The sequence below is a fragment of the Barbatula barbatula genome (assembly GCF_947034865.1).
Source record: "Barbatula barbatula genome assembly, chromosome: 7".
Taxonomy (NCBI): Eukaryota; Metazoa; Chordata; class Actinopteri; order Cypriniformes; family Nemacheilidae; genus Barbatula; species Barbatula barbatula.
The window spans coordinates 1,204,277-1,216,551 of record NC_136770.1 but is presented as its reverse complement, the minus strand read 5'-3'; the positions used below and the strand labels follow the sequence as shown (position 1 = coordinate 1,216,551).

General features: G+C 38.4%; 2 protein-coding genes across 2 annotated transcripts; both read left to right on the top strand.

Moving 5' to 3' along the window:
• Positions 1 to 32: 32 nt before the first annotated feature.
• sft2d2b (SFT2 domain containing 2b) lies at positions 33 to 3,102 on the top strand. Its single transcript, XM_079460849.1, has 8 exons — positions 33 to 271; positions 397 to 486; positions 558 to 643; positions 1,251 to 1,332; positions 1,433 to 1,468; positions 1,584 to 1,642; positions 1,860 to 1,889; positions 2,197 to 3,102. Exons 1-8 carry the CDS (start codon positions 209 to 211, stop codon positions 2,234 to 2,236), a joined length of 486 nt encoding a protein of 161 aa, XP_079316975.1. The 5' UTR covers positions 33 to 208; the 3' UTR covers positions 2,237 to 3,102.
• Positions 3,103 to 4,463: 1,361 nt separating this feature from the next.
• On the top strand, positions 4,464 to 11,267 carry tbx19 (T-box transcription factor 19; the record flags this gene model as incomplete). Its single annotated transcript, XM_079461209.1, has 8 exons — positions 4,464 to 4,693; positions 5,807 to 6,071; positions 8,383 to 8,517; positions 8,630 to 8,691; positions 10,259 to 10,320; positions 10,425 to 10,613; positions 10,740 to 10,875; positions 11,030 to 11,267. 8 exons carry the CDS (start codon positions 4,464 to 4,466, stop codon positions 11,265 to 11,267), a joined length of 1,317 nt encoding a protein of 438 aa, XP_079317335.1.
• Positions 11,268 to 12,275: the final 1,008 nt, after the last annotated feature.

The following is a 12,275-nucleotide window of genomic DNA, read 5'->3' as shown; positions in this document are numbered from 1 at the left end:
GGTGAATTTGGTTTCTGGACGTCGTGCGTAATGACGTCACCGGACTGTTGCCCTGGCTACACGCGGAAGTTGCCTCATGCACCTGTTACACTTTCGATCGAAAAAGACAACAAGTTAACACATCTGTCTCTGTACATCGAAACCTCGCTTTAATCTTCAGATATTCTTTTTATGTCGTGTTTTAAATACCTCGCCAGTTAAGGCATTCATGGACAAATTAAAGAAAGTGTTGAGTGGACAAGACGGCAGTGACGATGTGAACGTACTCCAGGTAAAGAGTTAACGCGTAAAACAGTTTACATCCCGGAAGAGATATCCTGTGTTTAAAACTTAAGTTGGTATGAACTGGATTAAAGTCGTTGTGTGTTTGCGTTAAACGCGATTAACGTGTTTCAGGGAGCGAATGAAGCGTCGACGCTGGGATGGGGCACGCGCGTCAAGGGGTTCGTCGCGTGCTTTGCGGCGGGCCTCCTGTGTTCAGTGTTGGTAAGATTTGATCATCTTAAGTCTTTTCTGAACACCAGTCAAACGTCTCATTGCATACTTGGTTCATTCAGGGCACGTGTCTGCTTTGGGTTCCTAGAAATGGACTGACGCTTTTTGCAGTCTTCTACAGTTTGGGTAACATTGCTACACTTTTAAGGCGAGTAATGCGACTTTATCCCTGCTTTTGATTTGACACGGGGTGTGTGACACTGTTTATATTAGACTATGTTCTCATTACATCTGAGTTAAAGACAAAACAAATACGGTTTTAACATATTAGTAAGCTATCAAATGGAGCCCTCATTCCCAACCAAGGGTTTTTAGGTTTAAAGGAATGTTTTAACATTTTTAATTGTGATAAACATAAATAACATTTAACTACAGTAAATATTAAAGTATACTATATATACGGTTTTCAAAATAACATAGTTAAGGCTACAGAATACTCCTGAATACAATAGTAATGTTGCTACAGTAAAACCACTACTTAAGTATGTTGTAGTATACTACGGTTTACTATAGTTAATTTTATAGTGTGCTAACATGTTTTTTCTTAAGGGTCATGCCCCCCAAAACTCATGTCTTCAATGCACAACGTTCATCATAAAAGATGAATGAATGCTATATAAATTGCACCTATAATGTATTTGAATCAACGAAGAGAATAAAATCAGTGTCACATCAGTGATGCATGTATGAGCTGCAGCAGCGTCTGCGTTATTCTGCATTCCAGATAATAATGTATTTAATGTATATTTTTCCAGCACAATGTTCTTAATGGGTCCATTAAAGCAAGTGAAGAGGATGTGTGACAAGACAAGAGCTCTGGCAACTGCCATCATGATTGTGAGACGACACGCACTCGCATCATAGAAACAAAGTGATTATTAATGCAGAATCTGTAGATATTCAACTGAATATTTGGTCTTTTAATGGGTTCAAACAGGCATGCTTGATTCTGACCCTCTGTGCTGCATTTTGGGTAAGTTGGTTTCCTATTGTGTTTTTTTTTGTTTTACATTTTTGATGTTTGAATTATATTGTATCGTGAAACAAAATGTTCATTTATAGTAACTGAAACTTTAACTCATTCTTAGTGGAAGAACAAAGGTCTTGCTCTGCTGTTCTGTATCCTACAATTTCTGGCTTTTACATGGTAATATATATTATATGCCTTATATTTCATGATTTAAATGCTGTTATTTAATAAATTGCTTAAGTTTTATGCAAATATATATATTATATATTTATGTTTAAGCTATTTAACAGTAGGTTAACTCTTATCTTCAGCTAGTTAAAAATGGTTTACTACAGATATAAGATTTCCATTTTTACTTATTAATTGGAAAAAAATATGTTTTTTTATTTCACAGGTATAGCTTGTCTTACATTCCATTCGCAAGGTGAGTTTCTTTATCTATAAAACGTCTTTATTCAATTAAACGTCAAACATTTTTGAATTCGGTGTTGGGCCACTGTTTTACATGATCTATATAAATTTATCTGAATTCATTCTAATAGATTACCTTGCAAAAAGTAGTCCTTGGGAGTCATATTGTTAAAATTAAAGATTTGTATGTTTATTGTGTGTGAAATACACACAGCTGCTTTATAGACGGTCGGCATCTCTGTAGCCAAAAAATGAACTTTTAAATTCATTTGTTTTTGGCTCCGGCATTTGTTTACCTTTGGCTGTCTGTTTTTATTCAGGGATGCAATTATTAAGTTGTTTTCAGTGTGCTTGAAGTGAGATGCTCTGCGTTTGGCCTCCGCTGTATCCATCCGTGCCACTTCGGCGCCAACACTTCATTCAATGCAACTCACGTACTCTAGAACCTGGCTGGCACATACTGCCCGTGCTGCCCTGCCTCTCCGTCAGCACACGGACACTCTCAATCTGTGTGAACCAACACACAAACACCTGTGCCTTCTTCTCCTTTAGTAAACCATGAAGGACGGGACATTAGGTAATGGTGGAGGTTAGATCTTTGCCCCGTAGCTAGACACACAGTTATGCTAGATTTGCACTGCTGTGTAATTGTATGTTGACTCTTGTGCCTTTCTTTCTGTCTTCATGCAGGGATTTCTTAAGTATTGAGATTGGGTTTTTTGCTGTGAAAAATAGGTAGTAATGACTATTTATGCTACTAAATGTTTAGTGTAATTGTGGGCCATTTGTATTTTATGTTTTAAATTAGTATTCTTAAATATAGTGAGAAATTAACATTTAGTCATTTAGCAAATGCTTTTATCCAAATGAGGTAAACAATTGGAACAACATAAGGACAACTGTTACTTGTGTAATGCTCCTGGCTATAATATTTTATTAGATTAGAATGACTAGTCTAATGTGAAACACTCAATAGGGTGCCATACTATATTTCAAAGGTTCTTTATTTTAATCCTAAAGCTTTCAGATTGTTTGTATTTACTGTTAAAATCCATGTTGCTTTATTTTATTGCACGGTGTTTGATCCTATCCTGATATTTTCAAAACAAATGAATGCACAGTCAAACATTTCCATATTAACTGAATTGAATTCTCTGTTTGTGTTTGCATCTATGAAGATGTATGTGGCAATAATACTATAAAATAGTGTTACTATTTAAAATGGCTCAGATTTCTCTTGCATTCTTATTAGTGCATTAGTAACAATGTTTTCGTTATTATTTGTTTTTTATTTCATTGATTTCTCTCCTGCTAATTGCAATGCCTGTCTGCATCTGTGAGTCTCAAGACGTGCGGATAGATTCACTGATGTGCGTAAGTGGTCTCTGTTATTGAAAGGTCAGGTCTGATTTTTGATCTGCAGGGGGATTCTCAGTGAATGAGACCCTTCTCTTGGCTTTAAACTCTTTAAAATCCTCTAATCTCCATGCGCGTGGCCCCGTGATTACAGCTCCGCGCTCTCGAGATCGAGTTTCCGATCGTTGCTGTCCACGGCAGGGAACATCCAGTCTTTTCTTTCTGCTCCACATGGCGTGGACGACACGGAAGCCCTTTGATAAACTGTCTTTATTAACGCCGCCCTTGCTTATCCATGTTTGTGATAAACATGTATAATCTGCATAATGACAACTTTATTTACATCGCGAAACAATCTTATGGAGCTTCAGATTCAATTAATTTATGAAGGTTAGAAAATCAGATCAATTCAAACTAATGTGCCAACAAGATTATCTCATGAAACAACATTTAAAAAAATAAAGATGCTGAAAATAGGATTTCGCAGTAATGCTATAAAAAAGATTTTGGTTCCCCAACAAGAATCTTTACAAAGACCCTTTGATAGTTGATATTGTTTTATCTCGATAATGAAGCTGTTTGGCGTTCGGGGTTCTGAAACGACAACAAAAAAACAAATAAATGTATTAATAAATAAAAATTACATTTTCTTTTTTTATTTACCCAGGCTCAGTCGAATCGTGACTTGGCATAAAGGTTTTTATTTTATAAAAGAAATTAAACACCGCAATTCCTCGTGTATTGCCTTTTCTTCTTATTGTGTATTGTTAATTTATTTTCCTGGCGCATTCTTTGTCGCATATATCTTTATTATTATTAACTGCCTTTCTAATTTATTATTTTTCCTCTTTTATCTCGTCGTCCTTGAGAGTAATAATCAAAAACGTCATTGTATGGATGCATTGTTTTAAAATATATGTATATTTCTTTAAATTGCCAGTTGAAATAATATATTAAAGTTAATGTAACATTGCTACTTTACTGATGATAAAGTATACTTGGATATTTTCCAGTTTTGTGATTGACTGTCTTAATTAGAGCAAAGCCACGTGACTGCAGGTTTGTCCTCCTGCCATAAGAACAGGTGCTCTCAGTGGCTTTATGTTAAAGCTCTCATACACTCACACACTGTCGTTTGTATTTTACTCGAAGTTCTCTTTGACATCTAATAAATTATACTGCGCTAGTTTAAGTCTTCGGTCGTGTTATATTTGTTGAGGTAGTCTTGCTCATGAAGGTGGAGGGAGAGTTGGGCACCGGAGGCGCAGCGGCGTCCGGTGCTCGCGGCGGTACCGACTGCTGTATCAACAGACTGCTGAGTGTCGTGGAGAGCGAGTTACAGGCCGGCAGAGAGAAAGGAGACCCCACGGAGAAACAACTCAAAGTCACTCTGGAAGATGCTGAACTCTGGAGGAAATTCAAAGAGGTGACCAATGAGATGATCGTGACGAAGAACGGCAGGTGAGCGACCAAATATTATCAACCACAACCTTTAAAACATCCAAATGAATCACGCATTTAACTTTCGTTCAAGATTTAAATTCTAAGTTTGCTTGATAAAATACTTCGTGATTTTAAGTTCGATTTGTTGTGCTTCATAAATCTAAATATAAAAATGTTTACTTTTGGTAACGTGTATTAAAGTGAATAATAATAGTTAACTGGATCAAATCAATTGGATTAAATAATGCGCATTTTCTTATTAAAGAATAAATTGCTTGATTAAACTATGACTAAATATCAGTGAATTGATGGAACTTTCCTGTGGCTCAGAGCAAGGTCATGGGTTCAATGCACATTTGTATAGTATAATGCGATGTAATTCGCTTGAAATAAAAGCGTCTGCCAAATGCGCAAATCAAATGCGCAATACAAACCGATTTCATTCTGCCACAGCAACATAATAATGAGTGCAGAAATAAAAGTTCTTTACATTTGTTAACTGTGTTAAGTATGAAACTTAAATAGAGGAAGACTTAAAAAATTCTAAATGATATTAATTTAAGCAGTGTTGTTGTTCAAATATTGACTCTTTTTTTAAATAGAGGTTGGGATTAAATTTGGCACTCACAATGAAACTTTGCATTTAAATCCCTTGTCAACTAGTCAGGTTTATGGTTTTGGCACATGTTGAGCAGATGAAATGAATTGAATGGGGTTGTTGTGGTGTTGTAGAGCTGAAGGGTGACTTGACCAGCTCGCTCACTCGGTCAGTTCCGCAGGTGGGTGTCCTTCCATTTGCAGACCCTCTTAAACTTGTTCTCGTCCATAAAAAATATTAATGGAAGAGGAAAAGTGGAAAATGACTAACATCCACCTCTCATAAAGTTTGTGCTCGTAGAGAATTTTGGCAGGCAGTGTGAATCATTGTTGGGCTGTCATGATTTACTTTTTAAATCATGACAGCTCTTGGATGATGGCTTTGTTAAAGATTAATTGTTTTAATGCATGCCGTAACAATGCATGGGGGCTGAAACTTCAAGATTCAAAACAGATGCACAATTGTTCTTTTATTTGTCCTTTAAAAGTTCAGTCTGCATGCACTTCATTCCATTATGCATGTCTGTTTTCCAGAAGGATGTTTCCTGTTCTGAAAGTGAGCGTGACAGGTCTGGATCCCAACGCCATGTACTCCTTCCTCCTGGACTTCAGTCCTGCAGATGGGCACCGGTGGAAGTATGTGAACGGCGAGTGGGTCCCTGCGGGCAAACCCGAGCCTCACAGCCACAGCTGTGTCTACATCCACCCTGACTCGCCCAACTTCGGTGCACACTGGATGAAGGCTCCGGTTTCATTCAGCAAAGTCAAACTCACCAACAAACTCAACGGAGGTGGCCAGGTGCTTATACTGCTCACACATAAAACACGTGGTTTGTTTAAAAAGTCTGAGATCGTGTTAAAAATGTAGTTAAAACCTAAAACTGGTATGCTGATAAAAAAAGCTGTAAGAGTTCTTATAAGCCTTTCGGGTTAACTCTCTAAATCAATTTGATGAAAAAGAACCTTTTGTGCAAAAGAAAGGCTCTGTGGATATTAAAGGTTCTTTACAGAACCACAAAGTTCAACCAAGACCTTTTGTGTTTTGTACAGATTTCCACGCCTCCTCAGACATACCCAAAACGTACGAATCATTTAGTTTAAAACTAATGTTTAGACTCAACTTGAGTGCACGCTGTCCTTGAAGCATGGAAGAGAAATGAAATCATTTTAATGGTCTCAGTCTCGAGCGCACTTTACGTCCCCAACTGTGTACCTTTGGACAGGGGAGAGCGAGTTCCCGCGAGAGTGTGTTTTCCAACAGTACAGTTTTCTCTCCGAGTCGTTTTCCACTGCCATGACTCTGTTGTTGAATGGGCATAAGTCTCCCCTTATAGACCGACGAGTAAACGCATCAAGCGCACGCACATTACGCGCGTCGTGGAGGTGCGTGCGTAACGTTACGCGTGTCCTGTTCCGCAATCTTGAGTGGCTTCTCAGAGCTCTCGTGTGTCCAAACAAGTCCGTGTAGCTTTTAGGAGTCTTTGGCCTGCCTTTAATCACCCCGCGCGCTGCCACGGGGACATTTCAAGTGCGCATTTATACAATTACCGCTCTCCTCTGCATCCACTTCACCTATGGAGGCCCTTTGTTCAGCGGGGACTGCATGTAAACAGGAATAAACAGCTCTTAATTGCCACTTTTCCCGTGTAATGCACTTCCCGCCGTTCAGGCTGAAATGGTGTACTTCAGCTAGCCGTCCGGGCTTTCAGCGCGGGGCCGCTGTGCACACGAGCCCGCCCGCTCCCTTCCAGCATGACTCCGCCACCAAATGATTATTGGTATTTACATGACCCCTCCCTCCGGTCTTCTCTGTTCTCTATTTACCGGGGTTTTTAAACGGCGAGCTGGCACAGGAGAGGGCGATGAGAGAGAACCAGCTCCAAATGAAATAATTGCTGTGGTTAGTTGTACATTATGGTAATTACCTGTGTTTTTTCTATGCAAAATTAATTTAGCCATCAGTCCTTAGATGTTCAAAAAAGCAACATATTAAAAAGGCAGAGGGGAGAGAAAAGCACACAAAGGCCTTTATGTCCCCCGGAGCCATGCAGATGAGTACCTGGCCCTCATCGCTCATTGTAATCTACCAATTAGAGGGGAAAAGCTCTTTCTGCGCATCTCTCCCTGCAGTGAATGCTGTAGATGTTTTGCTGATAGATAGATTTATACATGCTTGACTGCAGTCATCTGGAGAATCTTGCTCAGGCTACACACTATACAGTATACCCTTCATAAGTTGAGGGTCAGTGAGTCTTTCATAAATTATATACATTTTGAAATAAACTCATCAAAACTCAAATGTAACTTTTGGGTATTAGCTTGTCAATAAATCAAATATATGTGGATTTGATCATCTTCGGTGTGGTCAGTCTTAATTCTAAGGTCTCATCATGAGAAGCTTTTTTATTAGGTCCAAAAACGTTTTCAAATGTGTTGTCATTAGGAAAAATGTATATGTTGGCACAATATTGTTTTCCATAAAACATAATAACAACAAGCAAAAGATCATAAAAAACATTCACTTTTAACTTGAGGCATTGTTGAGATCTCTTTTGCAACTCCTGAAGAAACTCATGGAGAAATATTAGAGTTCGTTTTTAACTGGAAAATGTCTTAATAGAAAAGGACATTTCTTTATATTGTTTACCTGTGACACAATGTTTTCACTTGGTTGTGATTTTTTCCCCATAATCTAAGAAAATTGCATTGTGAAAATCAACTAGTCAATTATACTTTTGTGTGTGTTATAAGTTTTTACAAGTAAATATTACTTGAAATTGTTTTTATTGTGAATATTACTTGAACTTGTACTTTGAACTTTTTTTAAAGTCAAATTGATCTGCAAAACTTATAAATGAACACAAAAAAAGTGGTTTTGTCTTCGGTAACAAATATATAATGCATAGAAAATTCAAACTATGTTTGATCACTTAAACCAATAATATGAATGTGTTTCAATCAATTAAAAAAGTTGTATCCTGTTTGCTACCTTAATTCAAATATAATTCAAATTCAGAAATAGTTCGATAATTAATTTAATTCCAAACAACACAGCATTTTCCACATTTCTTAAGTGATCTTCTCCCTTTTGTTCTGATTCTTTGATGCAGATCATGCTGAATTCTCTCCACAAGTATGAGCCGCAGATTCACATTGTTCGTGTGGGAGGAAGTCACAGGATGGTGACCAACATCTCTTTCACAGACACTCAGTTCATCGCCGTAACCGCCTACCAGAATGAAGAGGTAAAGCATCTAGAGGATATGTTGGGATGTGTGTTTCTGCTATTTGTTTCCAGGCTTTTTATACAAATACTGCATGAATACATATTTTACCCTCACAATCTTCTCTTTGCAGATAACCGCACTTAAGATCAAACACAATCCTTTCGCCAAAGCCTTCCTTGATGCCAAGGAAAGGTACAGTGACATGAAACTTTCTCATGAGTTTGACTGAGGTGCATGAGCAGCGTGACGGTGTGAAATCAGCTGTGATAGTGAGTGATTATAAAGCGTTTATGCTGTGAATAGCGTGTGTGAGTAAAGCAGCTCATTGAAGCGGCGGTGTGAAGTGACAGTGAGAGATCTGAAGAATGTGTGAGATATAACACAACAATGATGCTGGAATCATTTACTCTGGTGACATGAATTCGCAGCAGGAGCAGAGATTAAATCACTCGACTGAAAAAGCACTGTTTCGTAGATATAAAAGGTATTTACAGTAATGGCCAAAACCCATGTCCAGAGGGCATATTTGTGCAATATTTGTTATGAATGCCCCCTCGGGTTACATTAAACCTATGAAAGAAGGTTCTTCAGTTTGAAGAGATGGTTCTTATAAGAATGTTTCACTAAGTGGTCCATCGTGGAACCAAAAATGGTTCTAGCACCTTTATTCGTGTATTGAGTGTATGGCACAAAATATAGAAATAGCTAAACTTGGTTAAGGTATTAATAAGACGAAATTTAAAAAAGTCAAGGAATATGAGTTTTATTCTCGTTCACAAAAAGAAGCAAAAATAAATCAAACATTGAGGAGAGTTTTATCAATTGTTGATATTTAGTTCCATGCGTTGAAGCCGAGCTTCTGCTTACCTTCCTACACAATAAACATACAAAATCTTAAATACTATACTTGACAAAGACGTCAAAGGCATCACTTTTGGCAACTACCGTGTTATATAAGTTTCATCATTTTTCAGGAAAGTTTTGATTCGTAGAAGATAAATCACGAAAAAGGTTTTTGCGATGTGACCATTAGGCACATCTTATTATTCTTATTAGGGTAATGTTTCCGGACATTTGTATACAATATTTCTTAACAGTGATTCTCTTAAGGTTTTTATTGTATTGTCTCAATGTGCAGTAAATTGCGGTTTTGTAATACATTTTTGACATAATGACATAATCGTCATAAATTAAAGACAGTTTAAAATAATGCATAATGTATTGGATTGGATTCAATTTATAGTCATTACACACATACAAGTACAGTGTAACGAAATGTTTTTAAGAAGAAAAATAAAGCATAACATGGGGAAGGTGAGGAGAAAAACATCTACACAATACACCATAGACAAGACTTGCAACAGGGATAAGTAATCCAGTTCCGGTGCAATTACTACACCGTTCACAGACCCGCTTGTCAGGCTGACGGGGCAAAGCGACGGAGGCGATGGATCTGGGGACGGGAGACCGCCCTCGAGTGCGGCATATCCGTATACAAGCGTATACAGCTATTTAAAAATAATATTTAAAATAAAATATTTAAATGGCCCTTAAAATGTGCTACATTTTTTATGTAGCCTACAAAATGTATATTCTTTTACAAATTGTGGTTCTTCATTGACTTTCTGTAGTAAAAAATGTGTCATGATTATCTACAGTATATGAAATAATATTCACATGTGCCATTTATTTCTCAGAATATTATTTGTTGCTAGTTCTTCTTTTGAGGTTTCTCATAGACAAAGTTTTCTCTCCGCAGGAGTCATCCTAAGAATCATCTCGAACCTCCAGGTGAAAACCCGCATGTGGGCATACCACACTGTTAGTGCTTCATTCTCCTGTCTCCTCATGCTACTTACTATGATCTTTTGTCTCATTTGTAGTCAATGTAGATTACAGTCAAGAATTTATTTTTTGTTCTGTAGGTGGATGGTTCTTATCAAACCCTGAGACTCTGTGTTCTGCCAGTGGTGGTAACTTTCCATACGCCGGGGGTTTACAGTTAACACCTCATCACGGATACAAACACTACCCGAGTCTGCACGGGCACCGAGCGACACCGTACCCATCACCCTATCTGCCTCGCCATCATCATCACCGAGGTCAACACTCAGGTACCACCTGATGCTTTAAAAGAACATAGAGCAAGATTAGATTTTCCTTTCAAAGATCTAAAATGAAGCGGTGGCAAGTGGTGTTTCTTTTCGGTTCTTTCATATTTCCTCTTTGTCACTTTAAAGTGTCTCTGTCTGAGAATCTGAGTCCGAGTGCGGTGCAGATGTTCTCTGGTCACGAGGGCTGGACGGGTGTGTCTCCTCCTGGCCCTGCTGCGATGTTGTCCATGCAGTCTGCTCCGAGCCCACCCGGAGCCAGCAGGTCAGAATCAGGACCAAAACCAAGAAAAAAACTTTTTTATACAAAGGCATCCAAAATATGACAGTAAATGAATCTAAGTGCAGCAGATAATTAGAACTTATCAATCTGCAGAAAGTTATATGTCTGATCATCAGTGTTTCTATCATTCCTCCAGTCAGTATCCGTATCTGTGGACCGTGAGCAGTTGTGCGGTGTCCTCCAGTCCTCCAGGGGGCATCCTGAGCGGCACACTTACCCAGGAGGAGTCTGCGGACGGCGGCTCCACCTCCACATCGCCGTGCTCACTGCTGCAGGGCCACGGACCAACCAGTTCCGAGGGCGGTGTAGACCAATCCAATCACAGTAGAGTGGGCGGGGTGAGCTGGTCTTGTGTAACCACCCACTCGTTTTAAATGCGTTCAATAAACTGCGCAGAAACAGGGGCCCCGTTTCAGAAAGTAGAGTATATTAACCCTGAAATGAGGGAAACTCTGGGTTTTCTGTTTCAGAATGTGAGGTATGTCAAACCCGCGAAAGCGGGGTAACTTAAGCCCGTTTCTAAAAGAGAGCTAACTTATACTCAGTAACCGTAGTAACTTACTCTGTGAACCTAACCTGGTCGGGAGCAGGTTTTCTTAATATTAAACCCAGAGTTTATTTCCATCTCCTCCCCTTTTAAGGCGCAAGTGGTGTACCTCATTCATTCATTCATTAATACAGTCAGTGAGTAATATGTCATATGTGCTTTTATAGAGGACTCAGTACATGAAGAGGCTGCATTCATTCATAGGGATGCACTTTGATTTCAGGAGAGCTATTTAGGACCCGAGTGGAATTTTGTCATTACCCTGTGCCTTTTTATTTAATAATTTGTATTTACAGTGAATTAGATATATAAAAACATATCCATCCTTACATCAATAACATCAGCCACTGTACGTGTATTACATCAGAGCATGATTTTCTATGGCCGATGAGAAATGACTTAATAAAGTGCATGAATAAAGGAATGAATAAATACAGATATGCATGCAGAAATGAAGCGATAAAAAACATTTCATTTTGACGTGCACTCATACCAACTCCAAGCTGCTCAGAGCAGGATTCAAACCGGCGATTAGTCAATCTATGAACGAGAGACTGATGCCCTACAGGTGTCCTAAACTCCATGACATCTAATTCCCATAACTAGAGCACTCATGGCGACTAAGAACAAAAGATTTATTTTGTCTTACTTTAGGTGTTTCATTCATTTAATGATTCATTTATTTGTTTATTGGTACATTTATCTATTTATTAATTTAAACAAGTCATTTTCAGCACTTTAGTAAATCCACTGTATGATGAAAGTGTGTTTTGCTCTCAAAATGCTTTCTGCCGCCATGTTGCTTTTTTTGGTGCCGTTACCATGGTGAATCGTC

Excerpts from the sequence above, each read along its gene's own strand:
- sft2d2b (XM_079460849.1), top strand. The coding sequence starts at position 209 with ATGGACAAATTAAAGAAAGTGTTGAGTGGACAAGACGGCAGTGACGAT. Across the intron at positions 272-396 it reads ACGATGTGAACGTACTCCAG|GGAGCGAATGAAGCGTCGAC; the intron begins GTAAAGAGTTAA and ends AACGTGTTTCAG. Across the intron at positions 1,890-2,196 it reads TCTTACATTCCATTCGCAAG|GGATGCAATTATTAAGTTGT; the intron begins GTGAGTTTCTTT and ends GTTTTTATTCAG.